This window comes from Zonotrichia leucophrys, chromosome 20, assembly GCF_028769735.1.
Source record: "Zonotrichia leucophrys gambelii isolate GWCS_2022_RI chromosome 20, RI_Zleu_2.0, whole genome shotgun sequence".
Lineage (NCBI taxonomy): Eukaryota > Metazoa > Chordata > Aves > Passeriformes > Passerellidae > Zonotrichia > Zonotrichia leucophrys.
This window is the reverse complement of record NC_088189.1, coordinates 1,005,650-1,019,001: the sequence shown is the minus strand read 5'-3', so window position 1 is coordinate 1,019,001 and position 13,352 is coordinate 1,005,650. Positions and strand designations below refer to the sequence as shown.

General features: G+C 47.5%; 2 protein-coding genes across 2 annotated transcripts; one reads left to right on the top strand and one right to left on the bottom strand.

Moving 5' to 3' along the window:
• Positions 1–2,019: 2,019 nt before the first annotated feature.
• MOCS3 (molybdenum cofactor synthesis 3) lies at positions 2,020–4,043 on the bottom strand. Its single transcript, XM_064729991.1, has one exon. The coding sequence runs from the start codon at positions 4,041–4,043 to the stop codon at positions 2,451–2,453; it is 1,593 nt and encodes a 530-aa protein (XP_064586061.1). The 3' UTR covers positions 2,020–2,450.
• Positions 4,044–4,074: 31 nt separating this feature from the next.
• On the top strand, positions 4,075–9,840 carry DPM1 (dolichyl-phosphate mannosyltransferase subunit 1, catalytic). The gene is made up of 9 exons (XM_064729990.1): positions 4,075–4,215; positions 4,672–4,771; positions 5,434–5,467; positions 5,848–5,924; positions 6,035–6,060; positions 6,350–6,445; positions 6,944–7,012; positions 7,299–7,413; positions 9,463–9,840. Exons 1-9 carry the CDS (start codon positions 4,109–4,111, stop codon positions 9,565–9,567), a joined length of 729 nt encoding a protein of 242 aa, XP_064586060.1. The 5' UTR covers positions 4,075–4,108; the 3' UTR covers positions 9,568–9,840.
• Positions 9,841–13,352: the final 3,512 nt, after the last annotated feature.

Sequence of the window (13,352 nt, the reverse complement as noted above, 5' to 3'; positions counted from 1 at the left end):
GCAGGGCTGCTATATTTAACCAAGCAACACAAACCACAAAAGGTTAATGCCACAAACCAATTTGTGGGTGCATTTTCCTGTTGTTTACATTGCTCCAAATGTTGCTACCCCAATCCACGTTAATATTCATCACCATTTTCTTTTATTTCCCCGATGTTTTTTTCAAAAGACCTGCACAATGATGGATTTGTACCAGGGACCTCAGCTCTTGCTAAGCTTGAATTGCATCTCTGAAGCTCGGGAGTGCTGTGGTTTATTAACTTGCAGTGCCACCTAGCACACAGCCCTCACATTATTCTTTCTGTAGTTTCACAAAGGACAGCTCAAAGCTTCCACATTTAAAAAAAGGATAAACTTATGCTTGAAGTGTTTTAAGGACCTAATGCAAAGTTTTGTTTAGAACAGTGAAGTTTTTATTAGAAAATGCAACCCCAAGACATCGAGGGTGAAGGCCAAGATCTGGTCCTGACCTCCTCCCTCCTGACAAGAGCCCAGCCACGCTCAGAGCCCCCTGGCCAAAGCAGCTTCCCTCCATCCACAGAGTCAGCACACCCAACCTTCCCTCAGGGCTCGGGCAGCAATGCAAACCACAAAGTTTTGGTGCTTCTCTAGAATTTTTAAGGAGAGCTTCTCCCAGTGAACAGTGACACCACTACATGTCTGGAATTGAAGAATTAAAGCAAGTCAAAACAAAAGATAAGCCTGCAATAATAAGAATGGTTTGGGCTTAGTTATGATGTTATGATCCTTGATTGTTCAGCCTATCTTCAAAGAGTCCAGCACTGCATTTACAGAACAAATGAGCAAAACAATCCTGGAACAAGGGAAGAGACTTCACACACAATTTCTACGCACTCAGATTTAGAATCAAAGAGCTTTTCCCTTCTCTCCAAGTCCTTGGGTTCTCCTTGCTTGGACTGACAGAAAGGAATGCCTTGGTGAGGGCAGAGGGATGTGTGACACAGCACCCACACGGGAATGACAGAATCACTGCTCCCGCTGCCTTTTACATTCCAGTCTCTTCTTGATGTTACAGCGAAGAGAAATCACAGTGAAGACAGACAAATGTAAACCCAGGTCAGGCATTTCAGCAAGTCCCCCTGGTTTCTAATTCCCAAGAGAGGAAACCCCAGAATCCAGACGTTGTGACTGAGCGACTCTTGGGCACACACCACAAACACTGGAGTTTACTTTAAGTCCTGGCCTTTCATGTTTTCATTGTCCTCTAAAGTGCCAGATCTGACTCTCTGTTTACAAATTCACAGCTGCTCCTTCACGAGGCTAGAACCATGCCATGTTACAATGCAGCTGGGAGTGTGGCTGTTCTCAAGTTTATTTTACCAAAATACACATTTTCAACTACTAATTATACTGGCACTATTCCTTTTTTCCCCTGGTACAATGTGAAGATTAGTCATGACAGGTGTTTCTTTCCTCCTCAGAAAGTAAAGAAATCCATACCTTAATTAATATAAGGAGATAATTGCTATGTGAGGTGATGAGGCCTCAGGCAGCTCTGTTAAGCTATTTATTTCTCCTTCTTTTCATTCAGTAAGTACAGACACTCCCCAGATGTGCAGAGCTCTTCATGCCAGCCAGCAAATCCAGCTGGGGAGGTGCCACTGCCACAGCAACAGGGAGAAAACTCAGGAAACAGGGCTCTATCCTTGCAGGAGGGAGGATAAATACCTAATTCTGCCCTCTCTCACCTCCCCATTATCTCTCCATCTCTCAAATCTTCTAAGCACTGATAAAAGCATTTTCTGACTGTTTTACCAACTTTCCGGGGTCAAACTTATGTCTTATTAACAGTTAACCTCAGTTTCTGTATTCAAGCTGGGGAATCACTGCTTTGCCATCCCACAAAGGAGGATGGATGGCTCTGGAAGTTCTGAACACTGTTCCAGTCCATAAATACACACAGCACACTGCACAGAACTGAAAGGTGTTGGCCACCATGGTCTCATTACAGCTGTCCTGGCAATTCCCTGTCACAGATTAATAGTGCTGCAGACCAGCTAGGGATTAACAGTAATTATTTTTTATTCAATTCATGCACTGTTTCAATTTGTTAATCACTTCAGAGACTGAGCAATAACATAATTCCTGTGTTTTGCTGTTTTCCAGGTTACAATTGCTAATTAGGATATTCTCAATCATCACGTGCACAAGTCAGTAGTTATGCCAAGTTTTTACTATTAAATCATAACCAAGGAATTCTTCCCACATAACCAACATTTCTTTCCACTTTCATGGACAGATTTACATTTTTATAAAAATAATCAGACAGCTACAAAAATAAGCATTTTTCTTAGGAAAAAAAGGTAACATAAAAAAGCAGTATGGTATTTCTGTCTGGTTTTCCCATGTGATAGAGCCATTACACAGAGGAGATGGAACCCTATAGAACTTACTCTGAAGATATGTGGGTTTTTTCACCATTTAAAATTCTAGTACTGAGGAAAGGTTGAGTCGATTTTAGTGGCCCAAGCCATGAGCCCCCCTTTGATATCCTTAGCTACCACAGAACCAAATTCTTCGGCGGGTAACTCCTGCAGAATTTTTACAGCCTTCTGGGAATCATTCCCTAACTTGCACACGACATACACAGGGAGCGGGCTTTGGCCATCAGTTCTCTGCCTTTCCTGGCGAACCCTTTCTTGCAGGCGCTGCAGGGCGTGCTGCTCGCGGTCCTGCAGGCTGCGGAGCGGGACGTGCAGCGCGTGCGGCAGGCGGCAGATGTCCGCCTCCACCGGCGGCCGCACGTCCAGCAGCACGTGCGGGGCCCGCGCGTCCAGCAGCGCCTTGTACTGCTGCACCGAGAGCCGGTCGGCGGCGGGCAGCAGCTGCAGCGCCCGGCACTTGTCCGTGGCACACGAGCCGCAGAACGCCTCGTAATCCTGCAGGCAGGTGATGCTGGGGCTGTCCCCGCACACGGCGCAGTCCGCTCGCCTCGGCCGCAGCTTGATGTTGCGGAACCTGCCCTCCAGGGCGTCGAACATCAGCATGGAGCCGCTGAGGGAGGAGCCCATGCCCGAGGCGATCTTCAGCACCTCCAGCGCCTGCAAGCAGCCGATGATGCCGGTGACCGCGCCGAGCACGCCGCCGTCGGCGCAGTTGGTGACGGTGTCGGGCGGCGGCGGCCGCGGGAACAGGCAGCGGTAGCAGGGCCCGCCGCGGTGGTTGTACACGGCCAGCTGCCCCTCGAGGCGCAGCGCGCTGCCGGACACCAGCGGCCTGCCGGCCAGCACGCAGGCGTCGCTCACCAGGTAGCGGGTGGGCGCGTTGTCCGAGCAGTCGGCCACGATGTCGTACTGGCGCACGAGGCGCAGCGCGGAGCGCGGCCGCAGCGCCCCGCGGTACGGCACGTACTGCACGGCCGAGTTCAGCCGCCGCAGCGCCGCGGCCGCCGAGCGCGCCTTGGGCCGCCCGCGCCGCGCCTCGCCGTGCAGCACCTGCCGCTGCAGGTTGCTCGTCTCCACCACGTCGTGATCCACCAGCCCCAGGCGGCCCACGCCGGCCGCCGCCAGGTACTGCGCCAGCGGGCAGCCCAGCCCGCCGCAGCCCACCACGAGCACGGAGCTCCGCGCCAGGCGCAGCTGGCCCCGCACGCCCAGCTCGGGCAGCACCAGCTGCCGGCTGTACCGCAGGATCTCGGCCGCGCTCAGCGCCGACCGCGCCGGCAGCGGCGGCAGCTCCGCGGGGAAGCCGAGGGATCCCTCCTCCTCATCCTCCTCGTCGTCCTCATCCTCCTCGTCGGCATCCCCCGAGTCCCCCCGCGCCAGCTCGGCCGCCAGGCGCTCCCGCATCCCGCGGGCTCCATCCTCATCCTCGGCATCCCCCGCGTCCCCCCGCGCCGGCTCGGCCGCCGAGGGCTGGCGCGCCCCGCAGGCTGCCTCGTCCCGCTCCCGCTCTGCGTCCTCCTCCTGCTCGGCCGTGTCCCCCCGCGCCAGCTCGGCCGCCAGCCGCTCCCGCAGCCCGCGCAGCTCGCGCTCCCGCCGCCGGATCTCTGCCCGCAGCCGCGCCGCCGCTGCCCCCGCCATGGCCGCCAGCGCCGCCCGCCCCGCCGGCCCCGCCGCTTCCGGCGCGGCGCCGCGTCACTGCCGCCATGGCGGCGCGGGGCCCCGGCCGCGTCTCCGTGCTGCTGCCCACCTACAACGAGCGCGACAACCTGCCGCTCGTCGTGTGGCTGCTGGTGCGCACCTTCAGCGACAGGTACCGGGCACGCCGCCGGGGCCGGGGCTCGGAGCGGGGCCGGGCAGGGCTGCGCAGTGACAGCCGTGTCTGCGGGGCTGGGAATGCCCGGCCATGGAGTGACGGGGGCGGCACAGGTGGGGAGGGCAGTGCCGTGCTCCGTGCGCACACGGTGCCCCTGACCCGCACCGAGCCGCCCGTCACTGGGCTGGAAATCCCTCCCAGAACATCCAGTCCAAGCCGTGCCCCATCCCCACCCTGTCCTGGGCACCGAGTGCCGCCTCCAGCCCTTCCTAGGATACCTCCAGCCCTTCCTAGGATACCTCCAGCCCTTCCCGGGACCCCTCCAGCCCTTCCTAGGATACCTCCAGCCCTTCCCGGGGCACCTCCACTTTCCTGGGACCCCTCCAGGGATGGGCACTCCAGCCCTCCCTGGGCAGCCCCACCTGCTCATTGGGAAATCAATTTTCCTTTCAGTGGGATCGACTTCGAAATTGTCATCATAGATGATGGAAGCCCGGATGGGACACAGGAAGTTGCTCAGCAGCTGGAAAAAATATATGGATCAGATAAAATTGTGAGTTGTGTGTTCGGTAATTTTTTTTCTATTTTTTTTGTATTGGAAAGTACTGTAAGTCCTTGAGAACTGGGATGGATTCCCTGTATTTTTTCTTCACATCCTTAAACAAGTTGTTGTACACCACTTTAGACAAGTGTAAGCTCAGGACAGTTCATTCTGACCAAATATGCAAGATCATGAATTGTTTGCGAAGCGTTGTCAGTCCTTGGTGCATTGCTGTGTGCTCCTGAGCAATGACTGTGAGTGTTGCTGTGCTTGGTGCAGGCCCGAGGGAAAGATGGGGTTTGGATAAGACTTAATTTCATTTTAATTGACTGCAGGAGTAAGGAAATTGGAAAGATGAAAGCTAGGCTGGGCTTATGATTTATTTTTAATCTGTCTCATTGCATTCCTCAAGAACACGAATTTTTTACTTATTTTTTTATCTCTGTAATATATTACTACATAACCCTCAGTTATATACAAGATGCTGTCATTTACTTACTGGCAGTCAGATACTTTTCCAATCTGTTACTGCGTAAATGCCAAATTTTTTTAAGTATTTTTGGGCTAAGTTGCATTTATGAAGATTGTTTTAAGAAAAAAATATATAGGAAATTTCAGAGTCTTTTTTAAAACTGTGTGTCAACTCATTCATGTGTTTTTTATATCTCCTGTAGCTTCTGAGACCCAGAGCAAAGAAGCTGGGCCTGGGTAAGTCCTTATTAACTCTGATTAGTAAAAGCAATTAAAGAAACTGTTGTATACTTTGATTCAGTGTATAAAGGTCCAGGAAAAAAATCACAGTAAAGCCCAAAAGCAGAAACACATTTTCATCAAGTTGTTTGTAAAAAAACAAGCTTTAAAAAGGCACATAAAAATCCCAGTGTGTTTCCAAACCAGAACCTCAGAGCAGATCCTCGGTGCTGCCCTGAGCCCAGGCTGGGGGGTGAAGGATCGGTGATGGTTTGGAGCCCATTCTGTTTCCTGAGGCTCCTGAGTGCAGGGGCTGCTCTGTAAATGCCATTTCAGGTGCAGTTTCTGTGTGCATTGCTGTGTCAGAAGGTGAGGGCAGCTGTTTCTGTTTCCATCAGGCACTGCTTACATTCATGGGATGAAGTATGCCACTGGGGATTTCATTGTTATCATGGATGCTGACCTCTCCCACCACGTAAGGCTGCATGTCCTCTGCTCTGGTACACTCTGCTGCAATTCACTTCTCAGTGCTTGCTCTTATTGTACCCCTGCCCTTTTTTCTGATCTGTCTTTCTTTCATTTCAGCCAAAATTCATTCCAGAGTTTATCAGGTAGGTGCTGATTATAGTATGAAAGTTGATCTTTATAAATTATTTATGAGGCAGCACATGAAATTCTGTGCCATAGTGGGTTAAAAATAATGATTAGATTCCCTGATATAGCTCTTTGTAAGAGAACAATTAAAAGATGTTTGAATAATGCTCATAGCCACCCTTTGTCTCTTCTTATTTGTTCAGAAGTTGGTAAAATACAGATTTTGTATTGAAAGATTGATCTTACTTTGAAATTTGAACTTTGAAACATTCCTGCAGTTTTTCTGATAAAACCAATTGTTTACAGAAAGCAGAAAGAAGGCAATTTTGATATTGTATCTGGAACAAGATATAAAGGAAATGGAGGAGTGTATGGCTGGGATTTGAAAAGAAAGTTAATCAGGTTAGTACTTTTCAGCTCTTCACACAGAAATTTGTTGTTTGTAAATAATAATTCCATCCCTGTAAGCTGAGCTCCTCAGCCCCCAGAAGCGCTGTCCCTGCTGGGCACTGCAGTCACACTGAGCACCAGGAGCACCCACCACTGGCAGCTCTTTGGTTCAAATGCACCAAGAAGGGCTGGAATGACACGGGTGGGCTGGGAAAGGGGGTTGGAGCAGTGGCCTCAGGCTGGGACAGACATCCAGTTCATCCAGGGAACAAGCTGAGGCTGAGCCCTGCAGTGTGAGGGACACCCTCACCTGCCCTGCTGGAATGCTCCTGTCCCTCCCAGACAACAGGCAGATGTTCATGTTTATTTATCCTGCAATGAATCTGGAGCACAAGCCGTGTTGCAGTCTGATCTGGAGGTGGATCTGGATTGTGCCTGGTTTTTCATGGCTGGAGTAAGTGCCCATCTTCTTGTACTAAACAACTCTGACATGGATGTTTTCTTTCACAGTCGTGGAGCCAATTTTCTGACTCAGGTCCTGCTGAGACCGGGGGCATCAGATCTGACAGGGAGTTTCAGGTAGGGTCTGGTTTGCAATTCCTAAAGTTTATTGGAAATTAAGAAACTGCTGGATAAGGAACTGGAGTAAGAACGACATTCTTTACTGTGGACTGTGAAATCTGTTTGGAAAGGGTGGAAGGAACAGTGGATTAGATTGCAAGAACTGCTGCTCCCATGACCTCGTTAGAGAGTTTATAAATAGTAATGAGCTGAGTGATTGCAGTTCAGATTCCTACACTCTGTCAGGATTTCTGTGTTCCAGAAACTGGGCTTCAGGCTTTATTTCCTTTGGAATTGTTCACAGGCTGTACAGGAAAGAGGTCTTACAGAAGCTGATGGAGAAGTGTGTTTCCAAGGGATATGTGTTCCAGATGGAGATGATTGTCCGGGCTCGGCAGCTGGGATTCACTGTTGGAGAGGTATGGGGCCAGCTGGGATGGCACACTGTGCTTCCCTCCCAGGGGACACACATTGCTCACTTCTGGGTACTGCCAAGAAGCAGCCAAGATTTTAAATTAATACAAGGAAATTACATGTGTAGAGTTCTGTTTTTCCAGCTTTGTCAGGTGAATGCCAGGCCTGAAGTGCAGTTTTTTATTCCCCTCTTCCTGTTGCCATTCCTTTTGCAGCACACAATTTTACAAGGTTCCTCAAAGGAGGGAAAGAAGTCAAAATACACCACAAAGCTGCTCTGAGCCTTTTCTTCCCTGCTTCCTATTGTACAGACATCCCTACTCAAGTCTTTACAAATTATTTCATTTTTCCAGCAGCCTGATTCTATTTCAGATTCATTCTCTGTCAACTATTGCCTTGTTATTTTCCAACTTTGCAGCTCTCACAACTTTCTGCTTCTAAACTCCTTGAATGTGCTGTCTGCAGTCAATGAAAAACCTCCATGCAATTGTTAGATTCTCTGTCTCCAGCAGCCTGCTGCCTTTTTTATTTCATTGAATTGCTCTTGCTGCATCTCAGAGCCAGTTCTTCATCCTCGTTCCCAGGACTATGAATTGTCAGAATCGTGGTGCTTGTACTCCTCTCTCCAAACTTCACCTGTGGCATTTCTCCACTGACACAGGGTAGAGCATTTCCTCACAACAAAGCAGCTCTTTTCTCCCACCTTTTTTGCTTGTGGAACAGCATTCCAGGGAAAAAATATTTCTTCAGCAGAGTTGAGAATTGAGATTGAGCTGTGCCAGTTTAAAAGGAATAAATGGCTGATGAGAACTCACACAGGCTGTACCTGGAGAGTTGCATGCACATCTCTCCTGTTCTGCTGTATTTCACCAGGTGTGCAGGGTCCTCCAGCACATGGAATAGAGCTGTGGAAAATGCTGCCTGTGAGAGCAATGAGGGAACCTCTTGTGCAAGGGAGGCAGAAGCCCAGAAAGAGCTCAGTGCTCAGTTCCTGTGCTGAAGGGTAACACTGGAGTCCCCTCACTAGATGAGATATTAACTGTTCTTCATCCTGGTCGGGAAGTGCCACTTGTGCCATCCTGCCCTGGCTCCATGCTCAGTGACTTCTGCCCATTTCCTGCAGTTCAGCTGTGTGGAGTTGCCAGGATTGTCACTGGGATGGTCAAGGTGACACTGCTAAGACAGCAGAGTCATTGCTGAGTCTCTGCCTGCCTTTATGGGCATCTTCCTGTCCTGGGCTCTTTCCTGTCTTGGCCTGACCTGCTGGAATTGTGAGAGACCCTCTGGCACACGTGCACAGGGCTGGGGATTGGTGTGTTCCTCTTGCCAGATGATTTCTGGTTGACACTGCCAGCAAAACACCAAGCCAATTTTTTAGTGCCTATTACAATTGCAATTCTTTATTTTAGTTCCTGAAGTATTTTAATTTGCAGACAAACATTATGGAAATGGTTGAATATTCCAACACAGAATGTCCTGTCACATGTCCCTTGTGTGTGCTCAGAGGGGTGAAAGCAGAACGTTCCCAACATCTCATGAGCAGTGAGTTCATCTGGACAGTGTCACTTTGTGAAGGAGACCAAAATTAATGTGTCAAATGCCCATAAATGCTGCAGATAAGCTATAAAATGGCCAAAGGCTGATAAAAACAGGTCTGGTACAATAGGTGCTGTCATGTCCTGAGGTCATCTCGCAGCCAGGGTGAGGTGGAGCTGTTCTGTGCTTCCTGAGGCACTGACTCAAAGGCTCTGAGTTTGGCTGACAAGGAAATGCTGCAGGCTTTGTGAGCTGTTAGTTTGCTCTGCCTGGGTGGATCATCCAGCCATGAGTAATGCCTTTGGATCAGCTTGAAAGGTGATAAACCAAGGCATTGCACACTCCCCAGCTGTGGGGCACCACTGCAGCCCTGGTGAGAGCTGCCACAGAGGAGCCAGCCTGCTGCTTGCCTTCTCCTGTGCCTGAACAAGCTCCAGCTCTAAGGGCCTTCTTTTGTTTCCATAATTCCTGATGGTTTTGGTTTTGAACCTCAAAACCAATTTTGCTTGTTTCAACAGGTTCCCATCTCCTTTGTGGACCGTGTCTATGGAGAATCCAAACTGGGAGGCAACGAAATTGTCTCCTTCCTAAAGGGGCTCTTGACCTTGTTTGCTACAACCTGAGAGTTCATCCTAAAGTAATTTTGTTAGACAGATTTTCTGATGTCTGTGTAGATTTAAACATATAATGGCAGAAGCCTGATCATTTGTGTGGTGGCCAGGAGACCTGCTGTGACCTTAGAATTAAACACCATCAACAACAAATCAAACATTCTGCAGCCCAGAATGCTCCTTCCGACAGAAATGGACTGTATGGTAACTAAAAATTAATAAAGGCTAATGCTTTTCTATTTTTGTAAGAATAATTGTCTTAATAAAGAACACAAAGCTAAATGATCTTTTGCATTTGGAAATGAATCATTATTCAGCAGAAGCTAAGGATAATTTTGAAATAAAGACGAGCAAGGACCAAAAAACCCTGGAATGTGTCCTGTCTTTATTCTGTGGTGAGTAAATATTAATTTAAATAGATACTCATTAGTGTCCTTCCTTTCCCCCAGCACAGGGACACACTGTCATGAAGCAGCTCCAAAGAAATGCTCATGGCTGGGGCAGTGTAAGAGAACTCAGAGTTCAGTGCTTTGTGCCTGGACTGGGGAGAAGGAATATTCTTTGGATAGAAAATGGAGCCATATGCATGGAGTCATTTTGTGTTCTGTGTGTTTGCCCAGAAGCAGATGAGTCCCTTCCCTTCTTTAGAAACGAAACCCATTCAGAGTCTGTGCAGTGGGACCTCAGCAGGTTTAGGGAACAGAAGACCCCATTCACCCAGGGATGATATTGCAGATTTTTTCCTGATGTCAAGTTCCAGTTTGCAAAGTGAATTCTGTATCTGCTCCAGATCCTGAGGAAGGACGTGCAAACAGAGCAATGCCAGTTTTTGTTTCATGGCCTGATAGAGCCAGAACTCAGAAATTATGAAGCTCTTGCAATCAGATGTGCAATTAGGAGGAAGATGAGATTATTCCAATAATGGCTTTATATATCTGTATTAAAAATATAAAATATAAAAATATAGAAAATATAGATACATAGCCTCTTTTTTTTTTTTTTTTTTTTGTGGACACCTGGGTCAGAAAATTAATGGTGTGACAGGAGAAGCAACAAGTATCTTAAAAATGTTGCCTATTTTGCTCATGTTTGTCTGCATTCCTTTAGCACACTAGATGCAGTTGTTAATGTTAGAAAATATATAGAAAGTCTGTAGACAAATGATGAATTTATATTTCACAGTCATCATATTGATAAAATAATGCAACAAAACTTGGAATAAAGGTTATTTTCTAGTGGACAGCTTTGGAGCTAGTTCTGTGTTCTCTGGTGGGGCTGTACAGATTCTGATCGTTTCTCCTTTGCTGACTGCCCAAAGCAAATGCTACAGATGGAATTTGCTTTCACATAATAAAAGATGCAGATTTTGAATCCACATGTAACTGGATCACAGTGACTGAACTGCACATTTTGTGACATTTGCCTGTACTTTTTCAGAAAATTATATACAATTTCATTTGCTGCAGACTAATCAGAGCAATAATGTACACAGAAATATATCTGGATTTAAGGGTCAGTGAAATCTGCAGTAAATTGGTTTTATCTATTTATATCTCATTTGAAGGTTTGATAGGAAAAAATCATTATTTTAAGTTAAAAATAGTTACAAGGTTTTTAATGACCGAATAATGAGGGTTTAGGTATTTATTTAAATTTATATAATGCTGATCATTTACTGGAATGCAAATTAAGCCTCATGAAGTTCATCTTTTCCTCATTTTTATGTAGGGACATATAACAAGTCCAGTGTATGAATTATTCATCACCTGACTGCTGTGAATTAGGGTTCAGCTTTTAGAAGGTCCATGGCTACATTTTTAATTATGAAAATTACCTGGTAAAATTCCTTCATTTATTGATGAGATCACGTTTGGAGGAAGGTGCTTTCACATATCAGTCAGGGTCACAGTACAGGAGCATTTTGTGTGCTGCAGTGTGTGAAAGTTTGAAATGTGTCAGGGCAGTCAGGTTTCAGGTAAATAGGTGACATTTCTCACTATGCTTAAAGGTGATGGATTTGTCAGGGAAAAAAGTGCTGTAAAGGAACAAAGCAAGAGCTCCATGGCATCAGGACATGAGCAGACACCACAATAGTGCCTGAAAGAAGAAAAACTGGTCTCAGTCTGCACCCACCTGGTTCAGGAAGCCGCTCTGAAGGAAGTAATCCATGGATCCCATGGGCACAGGAGGCATTAGGAACATCCAGGCTTTCCTGCCTTAGTGGGATCTACAAACACACACAGTTCACCACACACGCCATGGAAACCATTTGGCTTTTCCTAGCAAAAGAAAGTCTTGTGATCTTGCTGTTCTCAAAATGTTAGTCACAGACTATAGTGGAACAGCATTTCTAGAATCTTTGAGGATCAGGTGCTTGGAACTCCATATAACGTCTTAAATATTCATGTACTAGGGATTTATATAGTGGCATTTTAATTCTCAGTTCTTTAATACCATTGCAATACTCTCCTTGCCTTGTTTTGGCCACCACAAAACACTGACTTGACATTTACTGAGAATTTTTCATTTTACGTCCTTGGCTTTACGGTTCCACATAAATCAGCTTTTCTTAATTACATCCATATTCATTTCCTAGGAAGGCACAAATACTCTGCTAATGCACTTTCTCTCTTATACTTTCTCAGGGATCTGTGTCTGCAAGCACTCAATCATCTGGCAGGAGCAGAGCTTTAATTGCTTCCTGGCTCCCGTCAGTTCAGAGCAGGGCTGAGGGTGCTGAATGCAGGGGAGAAGGTAACTCACGTTTGGCGCTGTGGCTTCCCTGCCCCTGAGCAGGTTTAGGGCTCAGGCACAAGGCCCAGCCGTTCAGTCCCTCTGGCCCAGGATGGTGCTGAAGCTGGGACATCCACTCAGAGCCCAAGTTCTGGCTTGTTTGTGTTCTGGGATGTGAATCCAGTCAGTCCCAGATGCCCAGCTGCTCTTTTGGTGAGGATTTGTCTGCTCTGAGGTTCAGGGGTTCAGCTTCACTTTTACTTAGGGTTTTTGACAAAATCTGAGACTTTAACCTTAGCCTGCAATAAGGATGAACCTCACTGCCAATATAAACACCATAATCAAATAGATTTTCCAGTGGACTATGTAAAAGTACAACTGCAAGGCCCCACAACCTTCTGCATATCAACAGTAAAAAATAATGGTGACTAATCAATAATATTTATTTGAGGGCTGTCAGGATCCCAAGTACAAGGCTGGATTGGAATCTTGGCAGAAATGAATTCAGTGACAGATTGCCTGCTGAGTTCAGTGCAGGGATGACTTCAGTGACACATTTCAGTGGCTGGCATTCCAGAGCTGAGGCAAGGGCAGATACAGGATCAGCAGGAGCAGGGGCTGTGCTGGGGCCAGGACTGCTCATCAGCCCCTCCCTTGCTTTGGAACACGTTTGTTAGCTCCCCTGTGCCATGCTGCAGGAGACATGGGCAAAGACAGAACCCAGTGCCAAGCACAGCAACCTGGAGCATCATCTCCTCCTCTGCTCCTGCCACACTTTACCCTCTCTCTCCAGGCATCGTGGCAATTAAAAACTTTCTTATAGACTGGTTGTTGCTGTTCAGGGGGAAATATATTGGAACCAGAGAGAGAAAAACGAATTGCACCTTTTAATCCAAAACTAGATCTGAAAACTCAGCCATTGAAGGGGATTTCAACAAAGCAGAGAGCATCAAGTGGGAAGTTGTCCCTGAACTGACTGTTCAGCAGAAACTGGCACCAGTGCTGGCAGGTGTCTGAGCAGCACAGGAGCTGGGTGGCTTAGTGGGTCTTAAAGATCATTGTGA

Excerpts from the sequence above, each read along its gene's own strand:
- MOCS3 (XM_064729991.1), bottom strand. The coding sequence starts at position 4,043 with ATGGCGGGGGCAGCGGCGGCGCGGCTGCGGGCAGAGATCCGGCGGCGG.
- DPM1 (XM_064729990.1), top strand. The coding sequence starts at position 4,109 with ATGGCGGCGCGGGGCCCCGGCCGCGTCTCCGTGCTGCTGCCCACCTAC. Across the intron at positions 5,468-5,847 it reads AGCAAAGAAGCTGGGCCTGG|GCACTGCTTACATTCATGGG; the intron begins GTAAGTCCTTAT and ends TGTTTCCATCAG. Across the intron at positions 7,013-7,298 it reads GATCTGACAGGGAGTTTCAG|GCTGTACAGGAAAGAGGTCT; the intron begins GTAGGGTCTGGT and ends AATTGTTCACAG.